The sequence below is a fragment of the Mercurialis annua genome, linkage group LG7 (genome assembly GCF_937616625.2).
Source record: "Mercurialis annua linkage group LG7, ddMerAnnu1.2, whole genome shotgun sequence".
NCBI lineage: Eukaryota > Viridiplantae > Streptophyta > Magnoliopsida > Malpighiales > Euphorbiaceae > Mercurialis > Mercurialis annua.
In genome coordinates, this window is record NC_065576.1 from 12,124,907 (window position 1) to 12,152,305 (window position 27,399).

Consider the following 27,399-nt stretch of genomic DNA (forward strand, 5'->3'; position numbering starts at 1 on the left):
GTTAGACTATGGTCGCCCGACAAGTGGGAAGAAGCTTGGTAGTTTTTAATAACTCGGCTGACTCACTGATACGGATTTTAACTTGGGTTAAATTAATTTGTTTATTAAATTACTAAAATTGTAATTTAATATATAATTAATATGATTGTATTCTATAACTTGAATTATATTTGGAATGCATTTAATATAAGTGTTTATTAAATGTGGTTTGGTTTTGCGTTGTGCTAGTCCTATGTGTTGTCTAGTACTCTTTAGAGTTAGGGTCTGAATTTAATTATGATTTTAATATTTTATTTAGACCCGTCGACTGTTCGTACTTCAGAGGCGAACCAGAGTTAGATTGCTTGTCAGGATCACGTGGATTTAGCAAGCAGTGAGTTTATATCTCTATTTACCTCTTTATTAAGCAACTATTATATTTTGTATATATGTATATGTATAAACAGCTTTCGAACTGTTTTCGGCATTGTGGATTTGATTTGGAACGTGCTACTCGATGGGCATCATCGGGACTGCGTGCGCACCGGTAATGATTATGGTATTGAGGTAGGTTTGAGATACGTCTCACCTTAGTGAGGGCACCGGTGGAAGATACGTCTCCTGGGCTCACTATTTATTAAGTGATAGTCGGGGATCGGTTATTGAGATACGTCTCACCGACACGGCAATGGATTTAGAATTGTGGTTTAGGGTTTCATTGATAATCCATAATGAAAATGTTTTATTAAACGTTTTAAAGGTTTTTAACTTAATAAATGTAAATGGTTATATAAACTCTACTCAGTAAATCTGACCCCGTTGTTTTCCCAAATTTTCCAGGTTTATGATTTGAGCTTTGGTCGATCTCCGTTTCTTCATTCTCGGAGGTTCTTTATTTATTTCAGAAATAAAGTGTCGAACTATTTTAAACTCTTAGACCGCAGTAGTAGTTTCATATTATTCATGACTTAGCCTTACGTTTATATTTTAGACTATTGTTGTTGGATTGGTCCAACTATTACTTATCGCTTGTGGCATGATTACAGTGTTATGGCATTTATATTATATTGCCATGTTGGAGTTTATTTGAGATTAAGCGTGCTTTAAATATATGCTGTTTATCTGTACTGCTAGATTAGGCTGAAGTCTCGGTTGCCCCCGAGCATGTGATTTTCTGCAGGTACTTTGTTTTAAATGTATCTAAGTTGGTTATCCGCAAGGCTAGCTACGGGTTTTGGTACAACCATACCCATACCCTAGCGCCGGTCACGATTCATGAAAATGGGTCGTGACACATATGATATGACAGAACTGAGAGTGTGAGGTGTGGTGGTATTTAGAGTATAATCCTTGAGATGAGATGGTAATTTTCTGACTCTGGTAGATCTTCTAAGCAAAGGAAAGTTTGCTTCTTGAAATACTGAGTCAGAAGATTGTATAGTAGGAGAAGAATTATGGACAGAAGGAGGAGAAGAAGTCCAAGGATTATTCATTGAAGGTGTTGGTGTAGCAGGAACTATTGAAGGGTGTATTGGAGATACGAAAGGATTGAGAAAATTGAGAGAAGAATCTTGAGATAGTGTAGTAGAATTGTGAGTTGTATCATTTGTAAGTTGAGCAAAAGGAAAATCATTTTCATAGAACTGAACATCCCTAAATATAAAGATTTGTTGAGTAACCAAATTCAGAAAGTTTGTATCCTTTAACCCCTGTTTGAAAGCCTAAGAATGCAGATTTAACGGCTCTAGGATCAAATTTAGATTTATGAGATAGAGTGTTTGTTGCAAAGGCAAGGCATCCAAACACTCTGAGATGAGCATAAGAAGAATTTTTCTTGTACAGAAGAAAGAAAGGAGTATTATTTGACAAGATTGGAGTTGCAGTTCTATTAATGAGATAGACAAAATGTAGAATGCATTCTGGCCATAAATGAATAGGAATGGAAGATTGGAAAAATAATGCTCTAGCAATATTTAAGATATGTTGGTGCTTCCTCTCAACAACACTGTTTTGTTGAGGGGTATGAACACATGATTTTTGGTGTAAAATTCCTTGAGTTTGAAAGAAATGTGGCATATCAAATTCAAGACCATTGTCTGATCTTATAGTTTTAATTGAAGTCTGAAACTGAGTTTTGGCAAAAGCACAGAAGTTAATTATGTGTCCTCTTGCTTCAGATTTTGCTTTTAGCATAAAAATCCATGTATATCTACTGCAATTATCCACAATAGTTAAGGAATATCTAAAACCTTTTAAAAAGATGCTTTGACATGGACCCCATAATTCCATATGCACAAGATCAAAGCATGCTGTGGAAACAGATTCACTAATAGGAAAAGGTAAGCGTTTTTGCTTAGAAAGATGACAAGCATCACAGACATCACAAGAAGTACATTAAATCACTGGATCAATCTGTTGCAAGAGTTTTAATCTAGAGCTAGAAAGGTGACCTAGTCTCAAATGCCACAATTTTGAAGACACGGATTTAGTTTTTGACACAGCATTACAAGAAGGAAATTTGCACAATTCTAAATGATACAATCCATTTTTCTTTCTAGCTATCCCAATCATCCTCCATTTGAGTAGTTCCTGAATGTAACAAATGTTTGAATGAAACAGAAAGAAAATTTGAGGTTGGTCAGTGAGTTTGCTGACAGATATGAGATTAAAACTGAATAAAGGCACATATAAGACATCATGCAAAGTGAAGGAATCAGTGAGATTAATGGTGCCAATATGAGTCACAGAAACTTGTTGACCATTTGGCAAATTTACTTTGACTCCAGTTACAGTTTTGTAACTGGAAAACACGTCAATAGAGCAAGTGATATGGTCAGTAGCACCAGTATCAATTATCCAGTCATGAGTCAAAGATTTTACAGATTGCAGACAAGTATGCAGAAGCTTACCTGTATGGTAGTCAGGTTTGAAGCTTGCAGATAAACTGTTGACATGAGAAGTTGATGAGCTTCCATTATCTCCAGGTTGAATCATAGCCATAATCTTGGCATATCGTTCAACTGTGAAAGGGAAAGATATCTGATTCTGCATAATCTTGTTAGTATCTCCTCCATAAACTGCAGAGGGATTAGAATAGTTCTGATTTTTTCCATAACCAGAATTGTATGTCATCTGATTGTAAGAGTTATTTTCTTGGCTAACAAAGTTACTTTGTTTGTTCCTGAATTGAAACCCAGGAGGATAACCATGCTTTTTATAGCATGAATCAATAGTGTGGTTGGTTAGTCCACAGTGAGAACATTACTGCTGCTTCTTTTGATTATAATAACCAAATTTCTTGTATTGACTTGGTCCACCTCCAAGTATTCCTTTGCCCTTAACCATGAGAGCATTAGCATCCACATTTGTCCTTCCATCATTTGTACTATAGCAGTCAAAATCTCCTGCAGAATTGCCCTTGGCAAGAAAAGCATCGGATTCTGTATTCCTAGAATGTCCAAGCTGTCTTTCAAACTGAATTACCAGAGAGAAAACTTTGTTCATTGAAGGCAAAGGTTCCATCATAGTAACTTGTGATCTGATCTGAGTAAAGGCATCATTTAAGCCTTTCAAAAACTTGATAACATGATCATTTTCTTGATACTTTCTCATTTTCTCTGTAATACCACAAGTGCATTGAGGCAAACAGGAACAATTAGGTATAGGTCTCATGTTGGTTAATTCATCCCACAAGGTTTTTAACAAAGTGAAATACTCTGTAACACTTAAATTGTTTTGCTTCAAAGCATAAATTTCTTCATAGAGATCACAAATTCTTGTTACATCTCCCTGTGAATATCTTTCCTTAAGCTCATTCCAAATATCTAGTGCATTGTCAAGACAAGAAAAACTTTGAGCAATGGTTGGTGAGACAGACCTGGTTAACCATGAGACTACCATTGTATTGCAGCGCTCCCAAGCTTCATACATCGGATCCATGGGATTTGGAACAGGTATCGCTCCATTAACAAACATGTATTTGTTCTTTGAGAGTAAGGCATTTTTCATAGATCTAAACCAAATATAATAATTGCTTCCAATCAGTGGATTAACAACTAAAATCAAGAAGGATTTTCTCCAGGATGAAGAAAATATGGACTAGAGAGAGTCTCCTCTGGTCTCTGCTCGCGAGTAACAAAATTCTCTATTAATGAGCGATTTGAAGCTTTTAGCCAAGAAGATCAGAGATGAAGAAGATGAAGGATTTCAAGCGGAAGAATAGAGACTTAGCTCAGATACCATGTAATGAAAGTGAAATTGAATCTTTATTGATATTAAAATCCTTGAATTACAAAATGAATTCTGATATGCTTTTATACTACAAGAAAATAGATAACAGAAAAATAAATGTTAACAGAATATGCTTATTCTGTTAACTGCAACTAACTATTTAGCGGAAACTGCTAACTGCTCAGCTAGTAACTAACTCCTGATTTGTAGGGATAAAACTCATGCTGAGCTCATGTGACTGCATGCTCTTCTTGCTGATTTCTGAGTTTACTTCAAGCTGAAGTAATGATCTGCTGACACAGCAAACCACAGATTGCTGAGCTGGAGAAACTGCCTTGGATTGCTGAGCTGGATCTGAGTCTGAAACTGAACAAGCTGCATTAGGCTTAGATGGTGAATATAGAAGACTGCAAAATGATATTTAGACAAAAACAAACAAACAAACATAAGTGTATCTTTAAGGTTTATAATAAATATTAAGGCCTGGTTTAGCCACCAAACCCCCTCCTCCCCCTACCCCACCTACCTTTTAGCTTCTTTTTAACTGCACCCTGACATTACAATTTTGTCATCTGCACTCTAATTCGCAATTTTGGATTTCAATTACATCCTAAAAATCAAATTGGACTCTTTTTCACTCGGGAAAAATTCATAAAAACCTTATAACGTACTCATTTGAACTTTTTTCCACACAAAAAGTTAAAAATGGATGACTTATTTTAACTTTTTCCAAATGGAGAAGAGATTAATTTAGTACTTGAGGGTGGAATTGAAAACAAAAGGTGCGAATTAGGGTGAAGCTGACAAAATTGCAAAATCAGGGTGCATTTGAAAAGAGGCTAAAAGGTGGGGGTTTTTTGTGATTAAGCCTTAAAGCCCCGTCTCCATTGATGAATCTTAAAATGAATGAATGATCACTTTACCTTCTCAACTTGTCACAAAATATTAAAAAAAGTTCAAACTAGCAAAGCAATATCACTTTTATCCTGAACTTGTCAAAAATGATACAAAACCATCTCTCCCCACTCTCACTGAAAAGAGTGAGATACGCTCTCCAATTTTAATGGTGGCTTATATTTTTTAAGGTGGTTTTTGATGAAAAAAGGTTTAAAATGGTTCTAATTTTTTTAAACATTGTATGTTAATACCTAATAATTAAAAAAATTAATCCCTTTAATTTAAAACTTTATATAACAAATTAACCCTTGAATTTCATAAATACAACAAATTAACCGCCAAATTTCATATATACAACAAATGAACCCCAAAAATTTTATATTTTTAATAAAAAAATAAAATATTTTTAATTTTTTTAAAAAACTGAATAGACCTGAGAGAACAGATTCAGATCTGAAGAACAAACGTGGGTCTGTTCTTGAGAGAACATAATAGATCTCCGGCGAGGAGGAGCTTCTCCTCGCCGGAAATTGGGAAAAAATATTTTTTTTGAAAAAGGTTTAAAAGGGTCCCTAGATTAGTTAGGGTTAAATTATTATTAATTAATATTTAATATAATTTATTAGAGTAAATTATATTTAATTAGAAACTCACTCTCCAATTAAGGTGTCACGTCAACATAGGAGTGTTTTTATACCGGTTTTGACAAGTTCGGGATAAAAGTGATCCGGTTTCGCTAATTTGAACGTTTTTAATACTTTGTACCAAGTTGAGGGGGTAAAGTGATCCTTTATTCATTTTAAAATTCATAAATTTAGAATCTAAAATTTATGAAATGTTAACTAAATTGAAGGATATTGAAGGATTTATAGGGATAATTTATAATTAAAAAAAAATCATAACAATCCAGCATGTATAAAAATAATTATGGATTTAAACTTTTTTATCTTTTCGGTGGAAAATCAAATGAAGGATATTTAAGGATGTTGAATTTTAGCAATTCATAAATTTTCATCAAATTTTTACCATAGCAAATGATGGATTTTGTTTAAATTCACAAATTGTTGTAAAATCCATGAATTTTAATGTTCTGAATTCAAATTTTTAAGAGAAATTCTTTAGATTAAAAAAATGATCCTAATTATATTTATTTTAAAGGTTGTAATGGATGCTTTCAACGATAAAATTAAAGCTGATAATTCTAGCAGTCGTGCGATTAAAATTAGTAGGATTAATTATATTAAAAAATCACGATTTTTACATGTAATTTTATTTTAATCACGAATTTTAAAAGTTGTCATTTATATACACGGCCTTTCAATTTGTTTTAAATCTATCATCAAAGTAAAATTCGGTTAAACTTTTATGACTAAAAATTCATGAGAAAAATTGACAAATGCCATACATGAGTTAAAATATTGTAAATTTTATTAGAGGAAAAAAGAAAGTTGACAAATACAGTTTCTAATTTTGCTTTTGTGTATAACATTTCAATTATAAGAAATACGGTAAACAGAAAATAAGAAAAGGAGTTGTTACTAAAATTAAAATCTCCTACAAAATCTCAAATTACCATAATCCGAAAATATTTGGAAGAATCTTTAAGAATCATTGATTATAATAAACAATGTATTTAATATTTGATTTCCATGTATAACGGCAATTACCTGATTCTTTAAAACATAACATCGGTTTGGAAAACAAAATTCAACGAATTGAGAAAAAAATATAAACTCAGCAAAGAAGACAATCATCAACACATCATTTGAAAAAAGTTAGTCTTTTCTGAAAAATTAAAAAAGCTTTTTGTCTACGATCGGCTTATATTATGTGTCGTAATTGGTGAGTTTCATGTGAACAAATGATTTGAGACATGGGTTATTGGGTTATTCGAAAAATTTGTTGAAACATGGGTTATTCGAAAAATTTGTGATTCGAAACAACATAAATAACCACTGATAAATTGAAAATTTATTTTATAATTGGTGAGTTGCATGCTTATATGATTAACATTAAAAAAAAATTGTTCAAGCAATTTTGTGCATAATTGTTTTTTAAATGATGCAATAGAAATCATGAAATAAACTGCGTCTGTAAGTTTTTAATACTCAGTAACAAAAATTATAATTTTTTTATGTAAGATAGTAGAAGTGGGCTATTAGTTAACTAAAGGTTAATCAATATTAAGATTAATAAAATTTCTATAAATTGTTAATGCAGGAATGACCACATTGAAGGTTTTTGTTTACCATGACGGATTCCGAGATGAAGATCTTAACTAATTAAATTATAAGATCAAAGGTATTTTAGTTAAAGACGATGTGGATTTTGAGAATCTGAAAGCAGTAATTTATGGTGTACTGAAGGTAAATTATGGAGAAACTGAAATAAACATCAAATATCAGTTGGAACCAAATCAGCAAGCTGTGGATATAGATGATACTGAAAGCCTTCAATTATGTATTGAACTTAAAAGAGATGATGCAAGAATTACACGTTTTCCATTGTGCATCACAACTAGAAAGTCTGATATTCACAACTTCAATGAAATTAATAATGAAACTATTGACAGTATGAATGAAGACACAAATGAGATTTCATATTCCATTCATATCAATGGATATTGCTACAATGGATATTCCAGTCATACATTAATGGATCTTGCAAAATGAAGATTATTTGGCAAAATTAACAATGTATGAACAATCAAATTTATTTTAATGGTTTAAATTGATTTTTGTAATGTTACAATTTTTTAATTATTTTCATTGAAATGTTTAATCCCTTTCCATGTTATATATTAATTTATTACTTTCGAAGGTTTCTTTATGTGTTAAAAAAAGTACACTATCATCAGTTAACCAATAGTCTAGTATTAGTTAATTGTTATGACATTAATTTTATTTTAATCACTTAAGATATTTTGCAAAATCAAACCTACCAATTAAATGGATTAAAATTATGCAGGTAACATGATGTTAACTAATAGAACACTAGTAGTTAAACTAACAGTATAGTTTTTGTACATCTATATTAAGTCACATATTTATTTAAATAACCCAAAAATGTAACATTAAAAAATAGACCAGTTGCAAACCACAATAAACTATATATTTGACAAAAACATGTGTTTTCATAACAAAATAAAGTAAAATAAATTATCATGAAATTGGTTACACATTTACAACTATTTTCATTTAAAAAAAACAAAATATAAAGTTTTCAATCTGTCAAACACACTAATCTTTATGCATTGCCTTCATCTTTGGTCTACCCTTCAAGTTTGGTTTCTTTCTAACCTCCTCATCGTTGACAATGTTTCTAGTATATTTGTCTTTTCCATATTAAAAAAACAAGAACGAAATTCGTTCACGGTGGCTCTCAATGGGGACTTCTGCTGGAGTTGGAAGATTCTAAATAAAATGCTTAGCGAAAGCCAAAACGAACGCTCCGCAATCACTAAAGATAAAAGGAAAAATGGTTAATAATTATATATAAAAGACTAATAAATAATTATGCATTTTAAAAATCAGCAATGGACAACGGAAAATGGGGCATGCATCGCTTTATGTCGATAAGCAGGGGATGAAATATCAATGTCTGTCCGAGCATCGTACAAATTCAAAAGAGTAAAAATTTTGGGAAGAACTAAGGCATATTTTGCTCCAGCTTTATCTGAGCATTTAACCATTAATAAACACATTTATACTCTCAGTTCACCTGTAGTTAACCATTAATAAACTACGAATAAGTAAATATGTTATTACTGTCATGACAATCTTTTGGCATTAACATTAGAATAAAAAGTTAACTTATAGTTAACCATCAGACAACTACATATTAACCTTAATCAGGTAACAAACAAATAGCATACATACATAACACAAAACTAACATAATAGATCCATAAATAAACCACATCAACCAAATGACCAATAAACTAAATATAGTTATACAACCCTAACTATATTATTCAATCACTGAAAAAACTAATAAAATCAATTAAGGTATAAAAAGAATGCATAAACAGTACAAGCAAGTTAACTATTAGTTAATCATCAGACAACTACATAGTAACACTTAAACATGTAACAAACAAATAGCATACATAAAAAAAATCAAAACAAACATAATAGGTACATAATTGAAAACATAAACCAAATAACCAAGAGACAAAATATAGTTATACAGCCCTAAACTATATTATTCAATCACAGAAAACAACTAACAAAAATCAATTAAAGATAAAAAAATTAAAAACAACTTACCTTAACAGCCATAGGAGGAGGAGGAGCAAGTAGTTTCTTCTTTTACTTATCAGTGACTGTGAGTACCTCGAAATTACTATCACTTTCTTTTTAATTAATAAGAACTCTACGGTTCTTACTCGAAGTTGGAACATCACTAAAATCAACCTTCCGTTTGCTAGATATCCTTTTCTATTTTGCCATTGACTTGTCGTTGATGGGGATTTTTTTCATATCCGATATATTTGTGGAAGACCTAGTTTTCGTCATTCCAATTTTGTGTCAACCTAAAATCAAAGTGAAGTGGGAAAGATTCGGTAAAAAGGATTGAGGAGTTATTTTCGGCGAGATTCTCTGGAAAATCTATTTGAAATGGCAACATGCAAACTGAATGAGGGAGGTTTCCATTTATGTTGACAGTGTTTTTCTAATTTGAAAAACATCCTTTTGTAAATCAAAAATATAAAATTCAAATTATAAAGATGAAAACCGTAAAAGTCAATTTGAACTTTTGCTCCCGTAATTCACATTAAAATGCCCAAAGCTCATACCTGTGCTAATTTTCTCAAAATTCATATCCTATAATATAACCAAAATATAATAAAATTTAGTGTGAATTTATAATTTGGGTCTTTAATCAATAGTTTATTGAAGAACTTAATCAACAAAAATTAAGTATTTATGTAATAAACCCAAATTAATATTATTACAGGAAGTGAAACTAATCTAATTCCGTTTATCTCAAATGTTTTAATGAATGTCTTCAACAATTTTTTTACTTTGTAATAATATCAGTTTGATAACACATTACTACTTTAACTTAATTGAGATGTATACATGTTGTTTTATAATATGTTAGGATATAATTATTTTAGTTTGTGTCTTCCGATAATCAAATTCTATGTATTAACTATCAGCTTTTGAATTAATATAATTTTTTATTTAAAATTGTATACATTATATGTCATAGTAAATTGTGAAAAATAAAATAATGGTATTTTATTTAAGGTTTAATGTCATAAAAATTCACCAACTTTACACGGTTTCTCAATTTAATCACGCCTTTTAAAACTTGTCATAGAAATACACCAACTTTCATTTTTTTCGAATCCACAAACGGTGTTGACATGTCATTCATTCATTAGTAAAAAATCACCTCTACCTCAGCAAATTATACCAATGAATGAGTGTCACTTTATCACCGTGCATGGATTTGGAAAAAAATGAAAGTTGGTGTATCTTTATGAAAGGCGTGATTAAATTGACAAAACGTATAAAGTTGATAAATTTTTATGGTATTATCCTTTGTTTAATTATATTTTTTATAAATAAATATAAATTTTTAATAGTTATTATAGATATAAATATAAAATTATAATAGCCATAATGCAAGCAAACCCTGGAATTGCTAATAAAGGTTACCTTATAAATTAAAGGGTAGAACGAAGAGAAAATTAGCCCATATACTGTTTTGGGCTAAAATATTATAGTTTATACGGTGACCAAATTCATTTCAACTTTTTACGGGTACAAACTTTTTTTTTTGATTTAACAAGATAAGTTTCACACAAACAAGTTTTTAAAATTGACAAATACGGTGCCGTTAATGCAGCAACATCCACGAGCAATCTGTTACTTTCCTTTTGCTTAAGATTTTCTCTAGATTTTCGGAACTGTTTAGCACATTTTCTAATTAACCAAATATTACCAAAAACATTTTGAATGTAGGTTGAATCAGTTTTGTAATGGCGAATACTAGGGCTGCCACCTCCAAATCGCCTACCGTTAAATCTCAATCAAAGAAAAATCCGCCTATGAAGTCGAAAGTTGTTGCAACCAAAAGGAAGGTTGATTTCAAAGATATTCCTTCAACCAGCAAGCAACGTAGGCTTCAGAATGATGAAGAAGAGAGTGACAGTGATTTTGAGACTATCAGTGATAACAAAAACAAAAAGGACAACAAAATTGCTCTTCCTTCTCGCTATATTAGGGTTAGTGTTTGTACCAATTAACTTTGTGATTTCTTTAATTGATGGTGTTTATTATTTATTTTTTTCAATTAATTGTTTTATTGTTGTTTAATGAGTTGGTATTTGAGTGTTTTGTGAGTCTGTATTTAACTATATAGGAACTAAGGGTTAACTAATAATTATATACTAATCTTTTTTTAATTTCATTTTAATGTGTATGAATTATCTTTTTTGTGGGTATGTAACTATATGGGAACTAAGGGTTAACTAATAATGATTACTAATCTGTTTTTGTTCTCAATTTAATGTGTATGAAGTATGTTTTTTGTGTTCTGATAACTATATTGGAACTAAGGGTTAACTTATAATGATGTATTAATCTTTTTTATTCTCAATCTAGTGTGTATGAAGTATGTTTTTTGTGTTCTGTTGCTTTTTGTTAAATCTGAGTAAGTTTTAAATAACTTATGTATAACTATATGGTCACTGATGGTTAACTATTAGTTAACTAGACTACATTATGTTACAGTTTATTAATAAGTTAATATCATTAATGGTTTGTCAATTGTTTTATTTGTAGGATGGGGACTACTTTATCAAGCCTAATGAACATTTTTCAGTCAAGGTTCAGCATTTTGAAGGGGTAAATGTTATATCAAATATTAAGAAAATTTTGTCACCTCAAAATTTGGAAAAGTTTTCAACAAGTTGTTTTGGGTTTTTTCTTAAAATGAACGACTATATATTGCAACCTCAATTGGTCCACAGTTTACTTTTGAGAGAAATAAAACAACCAAACTATTATGAACTGTGGATTAATGTGTCGGGCAAATTGCTCAAATTCTCTCTTGATGAATTTGCAGTAGTTACTGGTCTTAATTGTACCGAAAACGTCGATATGAAATTGTACAAGAAATCTGATTTTGATTTTAAACTCAACTGTTTTGGAAATATTACAAAGGTTTCAAAAAGAAATATAGAGGACAGTTTCTTATTGAAGCGTTGGTCCTCTGAAGAAGAGTCTTTCAAATTGGCGGTTTTGTATTTTGTCGAACTATTTTTGTATAATAACCAGGCAGACGCAATTGTTCGTGAGGAACATATCAACATTGTGGGTAACGGGGAATATGAAAATTTTGCTTGGGGCAAAGATGTTTTTCACTGTACGATTGAGTTTTTAAAAAGCAAATTGAGTTCAGTAAAAAGATGTGATTTTCTTAAGAAAAATAAGAATGTTGGTGTACCTCCCAACACTTGTCGGTACGATGGTTTTCCTCTTGCTTTTCAATGCTGGTTTTTGAATGCTGCCCCGCGTCAAATGGAACCTTGGCTGAATGTTCTGAAAGTCACATCCCTCGTATTTTAAAATGGAAGATCACAGAATTGAGGTAACGCAAGTATTTAGATCGACATTTTTTTTCACAATCTGCTGAAAAGGTATTTGTTATTGTTCCATTTTCAAAGCATAGGTCTTATAATTATATTGTATTACTTTTACTTAATTTTTTTATGCTTATAAGTTAGCATAACTTACTTATTACTTATATATTAGTTATCTATTACTTAATCACATAATATACATAATTAGTTTGCTGGTAGTTAACTATTAGACATTAGCTAGTTAACCAATTTATATTTTTTTTATGTTGCATTGATCAAGACATATGCTTACAATAAACTTGACTTACTTTTGTTTAATTCAGTTGAAACTGTCCAACCTACACCCAACTGCTGAGGAGAGATCAGTACTTAATTTGGGTGGCATGTTCCTGAAAAAGAAGCGGAAAGCGACAATCGAGGAAACAATGCATGGAGGCAATGTTGATGCTAGTTTGCATGCAAAAATTAAAAAGCTTGACATGGATCAAACCAGTATGTATACTGAATTTACATTGTTCAAGAGTTTTGTCGAGAATAAGTTCTCAGAAGTTGTTGGTCTTCTTGGGGATTTGAAGAGCCTAGTTTCGAATAGTGTTCATAACGAACATGTCAAGGTAAACCTTTAACAGGATTGTACTTTTTAGATTCCAATTGTTTTTTTTAACTGGTTGTGTTTGTAGGAGGACGATTCTGAAGACGACGAGCAAACCCCAGATGCATCTGACGATGAGACAACTTCAAATAGTTCCGAAAAAGAAGAAGATTCCCGGCTTGAAGGTCATGACATTGTGGCAAATGTCAATGAAACAATTGACTCAACTGACCAAAATGATCAAGGAAAGGCAACTGACCAAGGAACTGAACATGAAACAGCCCTTCATGAAGAATCAAAAGTGAGTGAGCAAGGAACTAACCATGACCACCAAGGAATTGAACATGCTGGTCAAGAAAAAGAGACTGAGCAAGGAACTAACCATGAACACCAAGCAAAAGAGAGTGAAACAGCCCTGCATGAAGACCAAGGAACTGAGCAACCTGGCCATGAACAAGTTGCTGAAAAGGTTTAATATCTTTTAATTTTTTGTATATTTTCATTCAAGTTTGGTGTTTTCACTAAAAGGTTGATTTTTTTTTTCTATAAGGTTGTTGCATTCGATGAACTTCAATGTCCAAGTCTCTTTGGCGACATTGATCCAAGTGCGTTACACAAAGCAGCAGACATAGTTGAGAGGGAGTTTGAAATATTCAAATGCAACGGAGGTATGGCCGTAATTTTACATGTTTTTTTAATATTATCAGTTGCATATTGCTATATTTTTCTTAATCAAATTAAATGTATTATTTTATCTTTTTAAGGTGGCATCCACTGATCCAAGTGTTTAACATAAAGCATAGTTAATTATTAGTTATCTATTAGTTAACTGTTTAAATATTAGTGAACTACAAGTTAACCATTAATTAATGGTTTTGTTTTCACTATTTCTCAGGATCCACCTATTGATTGTACTCCGGTAGCTGTTTATGTTCCACGCAGGAAGGTCAAAGGTTTGAATCCTCTTGATGATAATCTTGGTAGCATCAGACATTCACCTCAGATGGATGCGTGGCTTGCTTGGATTGACATTGGATTTAAGTAAGCTATGTGATTCAAGTGTTTTTAAATTAAAAAACTACTATTTGTAAAAATATTGAATTGTTTGACTTTTTTGTTTGTTGTTTATAGGAGAAATAACTACGCACCTGCTGACAACATATTGGACCATGGTTTAAATCTAGGAGTTCTCACCATTTACGTAAAGCTGTGGTGGCATTCACTCGTTTATCGTGGCGTATTCTTGGACGACACTGTAAGTCCTTATGTCATTGTTAGTTATAATAAAATATAATACATGTTCACAGTTAACTACTAGTTAACTAATAATACACTTATAATTATTTTGTTACATAACAGTTATCTTGTATTGATATAAGTTAAGGATTTAATAGTATAATTGTTCATTATATAACTTAACAGTTAACTAATGGTTAACTTCCAACTCTTTTTTTTAATTTTGTATATTAACTTTTAACTTTTTTTTAATGCAGCATATCGACGTCGGCATGTATTTTATTCGCAAGAAGGCTAAGTAAATCCACACAATGGATTGCGAATAACCACCACAGACTGTCTATTTGATGACAGAATACAGGGGTTGTTTATGCTTTATACGAAAAACAAGGGCGATACATCAACGGTCGTCGATCTAAACATTGTTGCTGATTACGTCCAAGGTTATGGCATTCTATGCAACACTCCATGGAAAGATGTGGATGAGGTGCTGTTTCCAATGCATTTAACCAACAAAAAAACATTGGGTTTTGGGTCGTCTTGTGTTTAAAGACAGGTGTGTCTACGTTTACAATTCGTTGGACACTGCTACGTCCAAGAAAGAATCAGAAAAAGCTGCGAAGAAATATTCAGTCGTGCTTCCCAGGATTTTCGCTCTTTTGGATATTTACAATCTTCGGACAGACATAGACCTACAATCACCTGCCTATCGAAATAAATTGCCGGATTCCCCTTTTTCCATTTCATATGTCACTGATCTACCAATTCAGAAGAAAAGGTGATTTTTTTTATATTGAATTACATATCTTTTATTCCTATTTATTTACTTGTTTTCCTTTTTCATTAGCGATTGCGGAGCATTTGTTTTGGCTTTCGCTGAACATTTGATCAAAAGTCAACCAATTCCATCAGAATTTTTGATTGAGAGCCATCGGATTGCGTATCTGTTTTTTTAAGTATGCAACCATGAAGCATGATAACAACATTGACAGTGATGAGGAGGTGGAACCCAAACCAAAGATGAAGGGCGTTATCAGAATTTAACTCTGTTGTACACATTGGAATTGTTTTGTTTTTTTTTTTAGATTTACAACATTAATATGTGTTTAACTGTTTTTATCCGACCTTGTTTTTTGCAAACATTCGTTATTCAATCATATATTGTATTTTGTTATATATTATCTGTTTTATTTAAATTATGTCGTACATTTTTTTAAATTGTTGTTTATTACAAGTTATCTTATATGTCACTATTAGTTAACTAAGACTTTTTATGTTTGAAGAATATTTATACAAAATTAATAAATATCTATTAAAAACCATACTAGTTAACTAATAGTTAACTACACACAGTTAAGGAATTAACAATAAATTTTAAAACCATACTAGTTAACTAATAGGTAATTGCTCATAGTTAAGGGATAACTAAAAAAATTTAAAATTAACATTGTAAGAGTTTAATTTTTTTTACTAAAAATGATAACAATTTTGAAATATAAATAAATCACTTAAAATCATCTAAAATAACATTATTCTTCTTAAATTAGAAATATGACAAAATTAACTTCACTTTGGAAGATTACGGCATGTTTTTTTGTTATGCCCCCGGTTTCCACATCTGCTACATGTATTTTTTTCCTTTCTCTCATGACATGGCTTCAATCTTTGTTTCTTCGGTCGTCCTGCTGGAATTTTTCCTATTGGCGGAAGAACGTCGGTATATTCCATGTCTTCTGCGTCATCCCAATCGCTTTGGCTAGGCATCGAAAAAACAATAGCCTCATATATTTTCACTAAATTTTCTTTTTTGAAAAATTCTGCACAATATTGATAGGGATCCATGTGGTATTTGCAAAACACTGCAACTGCATGTGCACAAGGTAGCTCATCTTTTTGGAATCTACAACAACTGCATGTCCTCTCAATGAGATCTACTATTGAAGTCTTTGTGCCATCTTCCACACTGTATATACATGTTACTGATGGAATAACTTGTATCATTTTAATTACATTTTTAGTTAACTAGAAAATTACTAAAAGTATTCTACAAGTTAAATGTATAAATATATTTGAAATAACATCTGATGTTACCTTCATTCTTCTAGCTAGTGAATAGTTTTCCCTAAGTGCTTCTTCTGCTTTATTTGTCAGTTTTGTCATAGTATAAGAAGCTATGTTTCTATTTTTGTAGCTCCACTCTTGAACTAATATCCTCAAATATTCCAGAAGTGTTGCAACTGGTAATTCCCTTGCTGATTTGATTGCTGCATTAAAAGACTTAGCAATATTCGATGTCATTGTTCAGTACCTGATAAAACTCCCATGATTAGTATTTAAAAACTAAATTAATGGTTAACTGTAAGTAATCTTATAGTGAATTATAGGTTAACAATAAACATCTTATTATTTATTTAGCAAAACAAAATATCGTAATCAATTTTTGTACCTGTTTTTAGTTGAATATGCTCTTGCCCATTTTTCTAACCCAACACCAACAAGGTATGGTCGTATTGCTACGTTGATGCTATCTAGTTCTGCCATAAAGTAATCAAAACTTTTTTTCGTGTACGACTTCGCAGCCCCAAAAAAACAGTCCTTCAAACTCTTTGGATTTTTAGGATTAACTTTAAATTGTTTTTTGACGTTACACAAGAGATGATACGCGCAAATACCATGACTAGCAAGAGGAAATACTGAATTTGCAGCCTTTTTAATGCTATCATGTCTATCAGATACAATACATAACTTCTCCTTTTCTCTAAAAGCTCCTTTTATTTTCTAAAAAAAGTAATGCCAAGACTCATCATTTTCAGAATCGACCACATAAAATGCAAGTGGAAATATCTTACCCCCACCGTCTTGTGTAGATGCAGTTAGTAGTGTTCCTCCATAGTTTGATTTTAAAAAAGTTCCATTCACTACAATAACCGGTCTGCAAAAATTCCAGCCCTTTATGGATGCATCCAAAGTCATAAAAACATATTTAAATTTATTCCCTTCTGCTGTTTGTAGATCTACAACTGATCCTGGGTTTGTTTTCACAAACATATTCAAAAAATTAGGCAAAACTGAATATGAATCTCTTGGTTTACCTCTAATTAACTCAAGTGCTTTTCCTCTGGATCTCCAAGCCTTGTTGTAATTCAAAACAACTACAAAATCTCTTTGCATATCGGAAATAATGTCTGCCGGTGTGTACACGGTCTTTATATTCAAGAATTTTGATTTTATCAAGTCCCCAATTACTGAATATGTCGCTTGCCGTTGTTCTTCCATTCTGAATTTCGGGGGACATGTGTGAATATCGTCCATTCTTCTTATAATAAACATGCTTGTCTTTCCGTCTTTCGAAGCCCTTAAATTCCAGTTGCATTGATCATAAAGGCAATGAATCACGTATTCGAGCTTGCACGATTTACTTACAGCAAACTGAATTTTTTTTTCAATTGCGTAAAAACACAAACATGATTTCATTGTCTTTTTATCCTTGAATATCTGCCCTTTAAAGGCTTCTTTGACACTTTGTGACGATACAATTTCATTCTCCCCGTCCTCGATTGTCTGTCGTTCTGCTTCGTCATGTTCCGTCTGCTTGAATATCATTTCAGCATATGTAACAATATCCATTGCTGTAGGACTGGGATATGACGCCTCATGTATGTCTTCATTCGTATCTTCAACTGTTTCAGTGTCCATTTCAATGACATTCTGAATCTCATACCCTATAGTTGTGATGCACAGTGGAAAACGTGTAATTCTAGCATCCTCTCTTTTAATCTCAATATAAAATTGAAGGCTTTCATTATCATCAATGTCCACAGCTTGCTGATTTGGTTCCAACTGATACTTGATGTGTATTTCAGTTTCCCCAAATTTAACCTTAAGTATACTGAAAATCAATGCTTTTAGAGTTTCAAATTCCGCATCGTCTTTAACTAAAATACCCTTGATCTTATAATTTGAGTAGTTTAGATTTTCATCCCATACTCCATCATAGTATACAAGAACCTTCAATGTTGTCATTCCTGCAGTTTTTGAAAAAAATAAATTATGTCATCAGTTACTTAAGTTAACCTTTAGTTTACGATTAGTACACTAATAGTTCACTTGGAAAAAAATTGTCATTAATATCATCGTTAATATGCATCATTCAGGTTAACAATTGCTGCAAGTTCATTAACATTTTTTTCTTCATTATACATGTAATTCACTACTTATAACTCAAATGAATTATTATATCGTTGGTTTTGAATCACTAATGTTTTCGAATCATCACTGATTCGAATCATTAGTAATCACCTAATTCACCATCTATAATAGATAATTGAACAAAGGATCACTTTACCCCCCGAACTTGGCACAAAGTATCAAAAACGTCCAAATTAGCAAAACGGGATCACTTTTACCCTGAACTTGTCAAATTTAGTACAAAAAACCCCCTCCCCACTCTCACCTTAGAGAGTGTACCTCACTCTCCGGTTTTAATAGTGGTTTTGGTTTTCTAAGGTGGTTTTTGATTGAAAAAAATTTAAAATGGTCCTAATTGTTTTTAAATATTTTATATTAATACCTAATAATTAAAAAAAAAACATTTTCATCCTTTCAATTTCAAACTTAATATTACAAATTAATCCTTCAACATTTACTTATATACCAAATTAATCACTAAAAATTATATTAACTCCATACCTAAATTATATTAACTAAAAACATAAAGGACCTTTTTGTATATTTTGTAAAAAAAATTATTTTTTTTAAATTTTGATGACCAGCTGCCGGAAATTGTTTTCCGGCAGCTGCTCATCACGAACTGAGTTCGTCTCTGTGGTGGAGACGAACTTAGTTCGTCAGAGTTCGTCTCTCTGACGAACCCAGATCTGGGTTCGTCAGAGAGACGAACTGGGTTCGTCTCTCAGATGAGAGACGAAGCAGATTCGTCTCTCAGATGAGAGACGAACGCTTCGTCTCTCAGATGAGAGACGAAGCAGATTCGTCTCTCAGATCTGAGAGACGAATCCGTTTCGTCCGGCCGCTGGTTTCCGATGGTGATAATGGGTTTGGGCGGTGGATTATAAATTTTGGGTGGTGGTCGGTGAAGATGGAGGTGGAGGAAGAGGGATGGTGGTGGTGGTGGTGGTGGAGGAAGAAGAAGAAGAAGGGTATAAAATTAATTAGGGTTTAAACTTAATTAGAATTAATTATTTTTAGTTTGGAGTCTCACTCTCCAATTAAGGTGCCACATCAGCATAGGGGTGTTTTTGAACCGGTTTTGTCAAGTTCAGGGTAAAAGTGATCCGGTTTTGCTAATTTTGACGTTTTTGATACTTTGTGCCAAGTTCGGGGGGTAAAGTGATCCTTTGTTCATAGATAATTTCAGCATAATATATATGAAATTTTTTGTTTTAATTCAAGAAACCACTTACCCGTTTGAAAGGCTGATTTTATGAAGGTCTTCTTCTGCTTGAAATTTATTTTTTGTCAAGTTTTCGACTTTTTGATTTTCTTCTTTTGCTTGAATCTCCGTTTTATGTGGTCTTTTATTAGCAATTAAGGATTTTAATAGATTTATTTGTATCATATCAGGATCTTTTCCATAACTGTTGCTATAATTAAGCATTACAAAAGATTCACCATCTTTCCTTTCTCACATATCCACCGTATTTGTTATATTAACTAATCTATTTGTGTAATTTATAAAGTAATAATTAATGTTGTCAATTTTTTTTTTGTCAACCGTAAATTTCATAATAAGTTTGCCTATGTTGGGTACTTATTAATTTTTCTCTAGAACGAACCCAGCTCTAATGTGACCCTTCTACGTTTATGGGTTTTAAGGGCTTTAACCCATTTATCACCCATTAACAAATAACACTATTAGCAAAACAGCCATTACCGATGGATTTTTCCGTCACTACATATTTAGTCGTAAAATTTTATAGTGATAGAATTAAAAAATTTGCTACCGATATTAATGACGGATTTTAGCGACAAGTTTAAATATGTCACTAAATTTTTAAGATAAAAAATAAATTAATTTTTTAAATTAAAATCGTAAAATAAAATTTTATTTAATCGGTAGCCCAACGTCACCCACCCGCGATAGATCACACACTGTTACCCACTTGCAAATTTTGCAAATTTTTCAATACGTTACACATCCTTCAATTACTGCCATCAAAAAATTCTTTAACACTGTAGTTTCCCCGCGGGTTACACCATTTTAACCAACTCAGACTCTTTTTATATATTTACACCTGCAATTTACTCCCTCATTATAAAATAATTATTTTTAAATAAATAATGAATAATAAAATTATTTTAATTAAAAACAACAAATTTTTACTTTTATACTTTATTGCCGCATTCTAATATAATAATTTTTGGCTTAATTACCGAAAAAAGCCAAACTTTTACGTCTTATGTCAATTATAGCCAAACCTTTCAAAATCACCAGATTTAGCCAAATTTGATATATTCTGTTTTTTTTTCCAGCCATTTTTGAATCAAACCGGATTTATTGCCTACATGTCATCCATATCACTTCAAACTTCGCAAATTAGCTGATATGGAAACATCCCAAAAAATGCCAAACTTTTGCGTCTTGTGTCAATTATAGTCAAACCTTTCAAAATCACCAGATTTAGCCAATTTTGCTATATTTTGTTTCTTTTTTTAGCTATTTCTGAATCGAACCGGATTTATTGTCTCCATGTCATCCACCTCACTTTCAACTCAGCAAATTAGCTGTCATGACAACATCCCAAACCACTAACCCATTAATATTAATTAATTTATTTCATTTAATAACTAATTGATATATAATTAATTTTTTACTAAATAAATTAAATAAATAAAAAATCATAAAATTAGACATCCCTACTTGCCGCCACCGAGACTTGCCGCCTGCAGGACCCGCTCCACCGAGACCAACCGTCGAAGGAAGATCTACTGCTCCTCCTCCGAGAAGGGGTAGATCTGCTCCTTCTCAGGCAAGAAGGAGCAGGTCTGCTATGCTCCTTCTCAAGCAAGATGGAGTAGAGCAGATCTGCTCTTCCTTCGGCGGTCGGTCTCGATGGAGGCGGGTTTCGAGATAATTAAGGTTTATATTAATATAATAGAGTTTTAAATTAATTTTAATAAATTTATTATTTAAATTTAGTTTTAATTATATTTTATATAAATTTTTATTTAATTAAAAAATATTAATTATTTTTTAAATATAAAAAATATTAAATTTTGCGTTGGTTGTTTGAATTTTATGATTTTTTATTTATTTAATTTATTTAGTAAAAAATTAATTATATATCCATTAGTTATTAGATGAAATAAATTAATATTAATTTTATTAATATATATGAGTTTTACTAATTAATTAATTATTATATGATTTAGTTGGATTGATTTTGTTTGGTTAAATATTTTGTTTGGTTAAGTTGGGTTAGTGGTTTGCGATGTTTTCATGTCAGCTAATTTATTGAGTTGGAAATGACATACATGATTTGGAGGCAACAAATACAGTTCGATTCAAAAATGGGTAAAAAAACATAATATAGCAAAATTGGCTAAATATAATAATTTTAAAAGATTTGGCTATAACTGACACAAGGCGTAAAGATTTGACATTTTTTTGGATGTTGCCATGTCAGCTATAGTTTACTGAGTTGGAAGTGATATGAATGACATGTAGGCAATAGATCCGATTCGATTCAAAAATGGCTCAAAAATGGCTTAATAAATAATATTTTTTAAAAATAAATAATAATATTTGAATAAATAATTTTTTTGAATAAATAATGTTTTTAATAAATAAGTTTTTAATAAAAATAATACTACGGATTGTGAAATCTGTTGCTAAAGTAAGTATTTAGCGACAGAATGAAATAATTTGTTGCTAAATGTGTTATTTGTATCCGTCGCTAAAAGTGTAAAAAAAATTGGGGCGAAATTTTACCTCATCTATTTATTGAGCATATTCAGTAGGTAAATGTACTTGTTGTCGAAGAAAACAAGAGCCCTTCTATGTTTCAATAATGGCTTTGTCATTTAAAGAAAGTGACAGAATTCCAATAGAGTTACCTTCCTATGATAACAAATGAAGCAACATATGCCAAAGCCACCGGGTGTGGCACGTGATGGACCATCAGCTCCACCATCCTCGATCTACTTCATACCTTTCAACTTCTAAAGCTCCAATTTTTGGGTTACTGATTGCTGTCTAATCAAATTCTGGCTTGTTAAATTACGGTTGGTTCGGTTTTTGGCTAGGTAATCAATGTATGGGTAAGATGGTAATTATATGTGTATATATATATATGGTTTGGTTTGAAATTTAAGAGAAAATAATTTTAAATTCTATTCGACTCTAAAGTTAAAAGAAACTAATTTGCTTTGTATTAAAATCGAACTGAATAAAATATATTTTTAAAATAATTTATAATTGACTCGGTTTGATTTAGGTCTAATATTATAAAAAGCCAAACTTTTTTATGTTGCAGCCTTTCAAAAATTAACAGAAAATTTAATCTATTTAGTATGTTTAGTTTTTAAATAGTGTCATTTATCCGATTTAATGACCTATTCATTCAATAATAAAAAATTTAAAAATTATATTTTTAATTCCAACGAAATCTAACATTGTTATTTGAAAAATACTTATTAAAATTAGAACATAGTCGACGAAATGATCATCAATTAAAAAAACTTAAAAAAATAATTTTAAAATAAATAAATTATTTGCTAAAATTGAAATGTTATTTATCAAAATTTGACTAGTAATCATTTTTATAAGTCTCAATTAGAATTAATCTAATTAGCAAAAAGTTGACTTTTTTCGGATAATTAGGTTTTTAATTTAAAAAAATAAAATATTTTTTTAATAAAATTAAAAAGATTCTGACTAAAAAGACTAGAGTAAATTAGACAGTACACCACACAACAGTAAAAAAATATCACTTATACTATTTGATTAGTCAGTGTTAAAGAATATTTAATCAATTTGCAGAGTTACTTTGTCGATTGCAAAAGTATGGTTTGAATCTACCCTTCTGTTTTCCTTTCCATCATCTTGGCCATTTTTTTTTCTGTATGGACCTATTCTGCTACAACCCCATTCTTCCGTTTTTTATTTCGACTCGACATTAAAACACTTAAAGGTTTTAAGTTTTAGTAATTTGATTATGTCGGTGCCGCTGCTAGTGCATCATCTTTCCTTACAATACAAGCTGAAGTAATCAGATATGAAGATGAGTTTATCGAACCAATTTTTTAAAAAAAAAGGTTGTGGAGGCTGAGAGTGTCCCGAAATATGTGGATTTGCTGGAGTTCATGGGTTTGTGGTGGGTTTGCCGGCAGCGGTGGGTCCGAGAAAATCTGTGTTGGATCGCTCTATAATTTGTTCGCGAATTGCTCGTTTTTTTTAGAGGGTGATATATTAAGAAGAGGAGAGAAATGGGCAGTTGATGATTTTGGGAGTCAGTGAGCAGGGTAAGTGGGTCTGTTAACAAAGTTTGAAAGGGAAGCCATTAATGAAGAAAAAAAACCAAAAGACAAAGGCTCTTCTATTCTGTTTGATTTTTTGATTAAAATATCTATATACTAGGCAATTTGGCTCTCTTAGATTCACCTGTTAAATTAATGGTATAGTTTATTATGAATATTGTATGTATTTAAAATTTTATAAAACTGTTAGTACACTAAACATAAATAAATTAAACCGTCAGTAAACTATTAGTGAACCGTTAGTAAATTAATAGTAAAAATTTATTAGTAAATTAATCAATAATTTATTATTATTTTTATTTTTCATTTCCAAAAAAATTAAAAGACAAACATATTTTTAAACACAAACTGAACAATATTTTTAAAAATATTTACCTAGTATATAGGTATTTTTTTTAAAACTCCCATAGACTAATTTGATTTGATTTTAATCAAATACAGACTATTTATATAAAAAAGGGTTAATTACATATAAAATCTCCACCTTTACACGAAATTGCAAAAATAACACGACCTTTAAAACGTGACAATTCAGGGCACCACCTTTCATTTCTTTTCAAAAATAACACGGGCACATTTTTAGTGGCATTTTTGCTGACGTGGCGTGACACGTGGCACTCTCATCGGGTGTCCAAGTCAGTAAAATTTTATTAAAAAACGTGCCCATGTTATTTTTGAAAAGAAATGAAAGGTGATGCCCTGAATTGACACGTTTTAAAGATCGTGTTATTTTTAAAAATTCGTGTAAAGATGGTGATTTTATATATAATCAATCCTAAAAAAAAATCATAAGGAGTGGGAGAGGAAGAGTGGCCACAATCTTTCCACCTTGTTTATATCTACTTGAAATTGGTCATGGTCCTGGGATACAGGCAGCCCCCATTTTTATTTATTTTGTCTGCTTTCATAAATCAATTTGTTGATTTAAACATGTTTTACGAATAAGAAAATGTTTTCAAATTTACAAATCCATTCAAATGAATAGACCTTTTTCTTTTATATCATTCGGAATAAGAGAGTGTTTTTAAAAGAAACTGAACCCTTAATCTCTAATAAAAAAAACCGTACGGTTAAAGGTGAACACGGTTTATTTCGGTGTGCAAATTTCCAGAATCTAACCATCTTTATAAATTCAAATATAAATTCCACTAGTTCGGTTTGCAGTTATTTCGTCTTCTTTTATTTGATTTATTCATAATCATAATGTGTCTCCTCTCGATAAAAAAAATCGCTGAAGCGAAATTTCAATTTGGTACCAAATTAAAAAATATAAATTTTAAATTACTATCATTAAAATTATGTTTATAATTAATTATTTTACTAAACGTAATAATTTTTGATGATGATTAACATGAATTTGTAATAAAAGTGCTAATTGATGGAACATCGTACAACCAATTTGTCCCACATCTAAAAAAAATAAGGTGACCACATAAAAAAGTTTATAAAAAGTAAACAATTTTATTCCTTTACTTTTAACACACATTTATTACCCTCAACTAATACTATATTGATTTAAGCATCAGAGTGAATTCGAGGTCTAGAGTCCAAAATTTAACTTTGTCGCGTCCCTTGTTTGTCTGTACTAGCACAACCACAAATACTCAAGAAGCCCAATAGAATCACACCCCATAGTATCTTCAGATTCATCATTTGCGCTATCTGAGAGAACCTCTATTTTTTATAAAAATTTAACAATTGGATCCCAGGATGATGGAAATCAAAAAAACCCATCAAATCCCACAACCAAAGAAAAAGACCTGCTCAATCAGGACGTCCGGGAGAAACCTAGCAACAGTCCCTTTACTCCAGTAGCCCCATTATAAATGGGACAGTCATACCTATTCACTTCCAAGGGTTTGGAACACCCGAACCTAGCCAAGGTTTAAAATATATACACAAATGACCGGATACATATATAGTCGGCGTGTATAAAATATTTTTTTTTCGTAACCCAAAAACAGACAGCCAAACACATATGTAAACTACTGCTAATAACTATACAATGTCCTATATGTAGCCACTGAAATGGTATATACAAAAGCAATAGTTTCATATCAGAGTATATGTTGACAAGTCTACATGCAACTGCCTTAAACTACTGCAGCATTCTAAGAGTACAAAATAATATGTACATGTTAAAAAGGTAGAGGTTCCTTGAAACAAGAGTACGAAAGCTCGATCATCCCAAAACTAGACACCTAAAAATATTAACAACAGCGAGATTGAAAATATAAATATTTATGAGTTCCAGATAAAGCATGTTGTCGCATAAACACATAACACTTATGGTCTTTCTCGTTTAATAATCGTATGTATAATTCTCACTAATTTGAGAGAACATTCAAACTTCTAATTAGAAGTTACTTTAGATATTAACAATATCTAAAGAAAACACTTTATACTTGTGAGCGGAGCGGGGTACGGGGGCCGTTCGCCTAAGGCTGATGGCTAACTTCTCGATCTGGAAATTATTTGAAAAATGTAGTCGCCACCTAGTTCAACTACGAAATGCCTTTTAACCGACTAGATAGCCTTACTCGCCTCTAGTAAGACTATCGTGCATCGGACAAAAGACTAGGGTTCGTGTACCTCCCCGAGACTCTTGTGCTTGTCTTATCTATTACCGAACTTTATTTACTGGATATATTCGTTTTATTCTCATCTCAACAGTATATGCAGTTCACAGGATATGAAATCTATAAATAAATAAGTATGAAAGCGGTAAACACGTTTGACGCGCATATGACTCAATCTGTATTAGCATTTGAGCCAAGTAGCAGGTACTCCTAAGCATACATCTAACCTTAGAGGTTTTTAGCAAGTAGCATAAGTCTGGATGGTCTGGGTTGATTACATGCACAAAGCCTAAACCGGATGTATAAGTGTGATTGATTGATTTTATTAGGTGAGTCTTGAAAAACCTATACAACCGTTTACTACATTTTCGTATTAGTCCTACGATGTTTAGGTAATGGGCTGGAATTACATTAATGAGTCAATTTTAAGGTGATTAGTCCTTTAACCGGTTATTATTTCATTTGGAATGTTTTTAGAAAGCGATAAACATTGCAGGCATGCTCATGAACAGTTTGAATACATATAAGATTAGGAATACTTTAAAACCTCGTTGACTTTGAGTGTCTGGCACTCGCGCGGGTTTTGACCATCGATCTGGTCAGATCTGGCTATCGGTCAAAACACAAAATTTGACCGGCTCATCGATACAAAACCACTGAATCAAACTGGAATTGATTTAGAGTCCAGCTGAACCCAGAAATTGGTACGAAAGTTGCTGGTCAAATCGAATCTGGTTCGATGGGCCCGGTTGACTGGGCAGATTACAATAGCGGGCTTCGGGGCTCTAAAAA

General features: G+C 31.6%; 2 protein-coding genes and 1 long non-coding RNA gene across 3 annotated transcripts; 1 reads left to right on the forward strand and 2 right to left on the reverse strand.

Moving 5' to 3' along the window:
- The first annotated feature begins 292 nt into the window (after positions 1–292).
- On the forward strand, positions 293–943 carry LOC130014877 (uncharacterized). The gene is made up of 2 exons (XR_008789561.1): positions 293–373; positions 820–943. It is a non-coding gene; the product is annotated as an uncharacterized LOC130014877 (long non-coding RNA).
- A 15,153-nt stretch (positions 944–16,096) lies between these two features.
- LOC126656818 (uncharacterized) lies at positions 16,097–16,828 on the reverse strand. Its single transcript, XM_050351439.1, has 2 exons — positions 16,622–16,828; positions 16,097–16,552 (listed from the first exon to the last, which is right to left on the reverse strand). Exons 1-2 carry the CDS (start codon positions 16,826–16,828, stop codon positions 16,097–16,099), a joined length of 663 nt encoding a protein of 220 aa, XP_050207396.1.
- Positions 16,829–16,831: 3 nt separating this feature from the next.
- LOC126656819 (uncharacterized) lies at positions 16,832–22,683 on the reverse strand. The gene is made up of 6 exons (XM_050351440.1): positions 22,607–22,683; positions 19,954–20,133; positions 19,307–19,392; positions 17,351–18,555; positions 16,977–17,308; positions 16,832–16,838 (listed from the first exon to the last, which is right to left on the reverse strand). The coding sequence occupies exons 1-6, from the start codon at positions 22,681–22,683 to the stop codon at positions 16,832–16,834; spliced, it is 1,887 nt and encodes a 628-aa protein (XP_050207397.1).
- Between the last annotated feature and the right edge of the window lie 4,716 nt (positions 22,684–27,399).

Coding starts and splice junctions, on each gene's coding strand:
- LOC126656818 (XM_050351439.1), bottom strand. CDS start 16,828: ATGACATCGAATATTGCTAAGTCTTTTAATGCAGCAATCAAATCAGCA. Junction 16,553..16,621: donor CACTAGCTAGAAGAATGAAG/GTAACATCAGAT, acceptor GTAATTTTCTAG/TTAACTAAAAATGTAATTAA.
- LOC126656819 (XM_050351440.1), bottom strand. CDS start 22,683: ATGGTGGAGCTGATGGTCCATCACGTGCCACACCCGGTGGCTTTGGCA. Junction 19,393..19,953: donor AAAATCAGCCTTTCAAACGG/GTAAGTGGTTTC, acceptor TGGGTTCGTCAG/AGAGACGAACTCTGACGAAC. Junction 18,556..19,306: donor CTGCCGGAAAACAATTTCCG/GCAGCTGGTCAT, acceptor CAAAAACTGCAG/GAATGACAACATTGAAGGTT.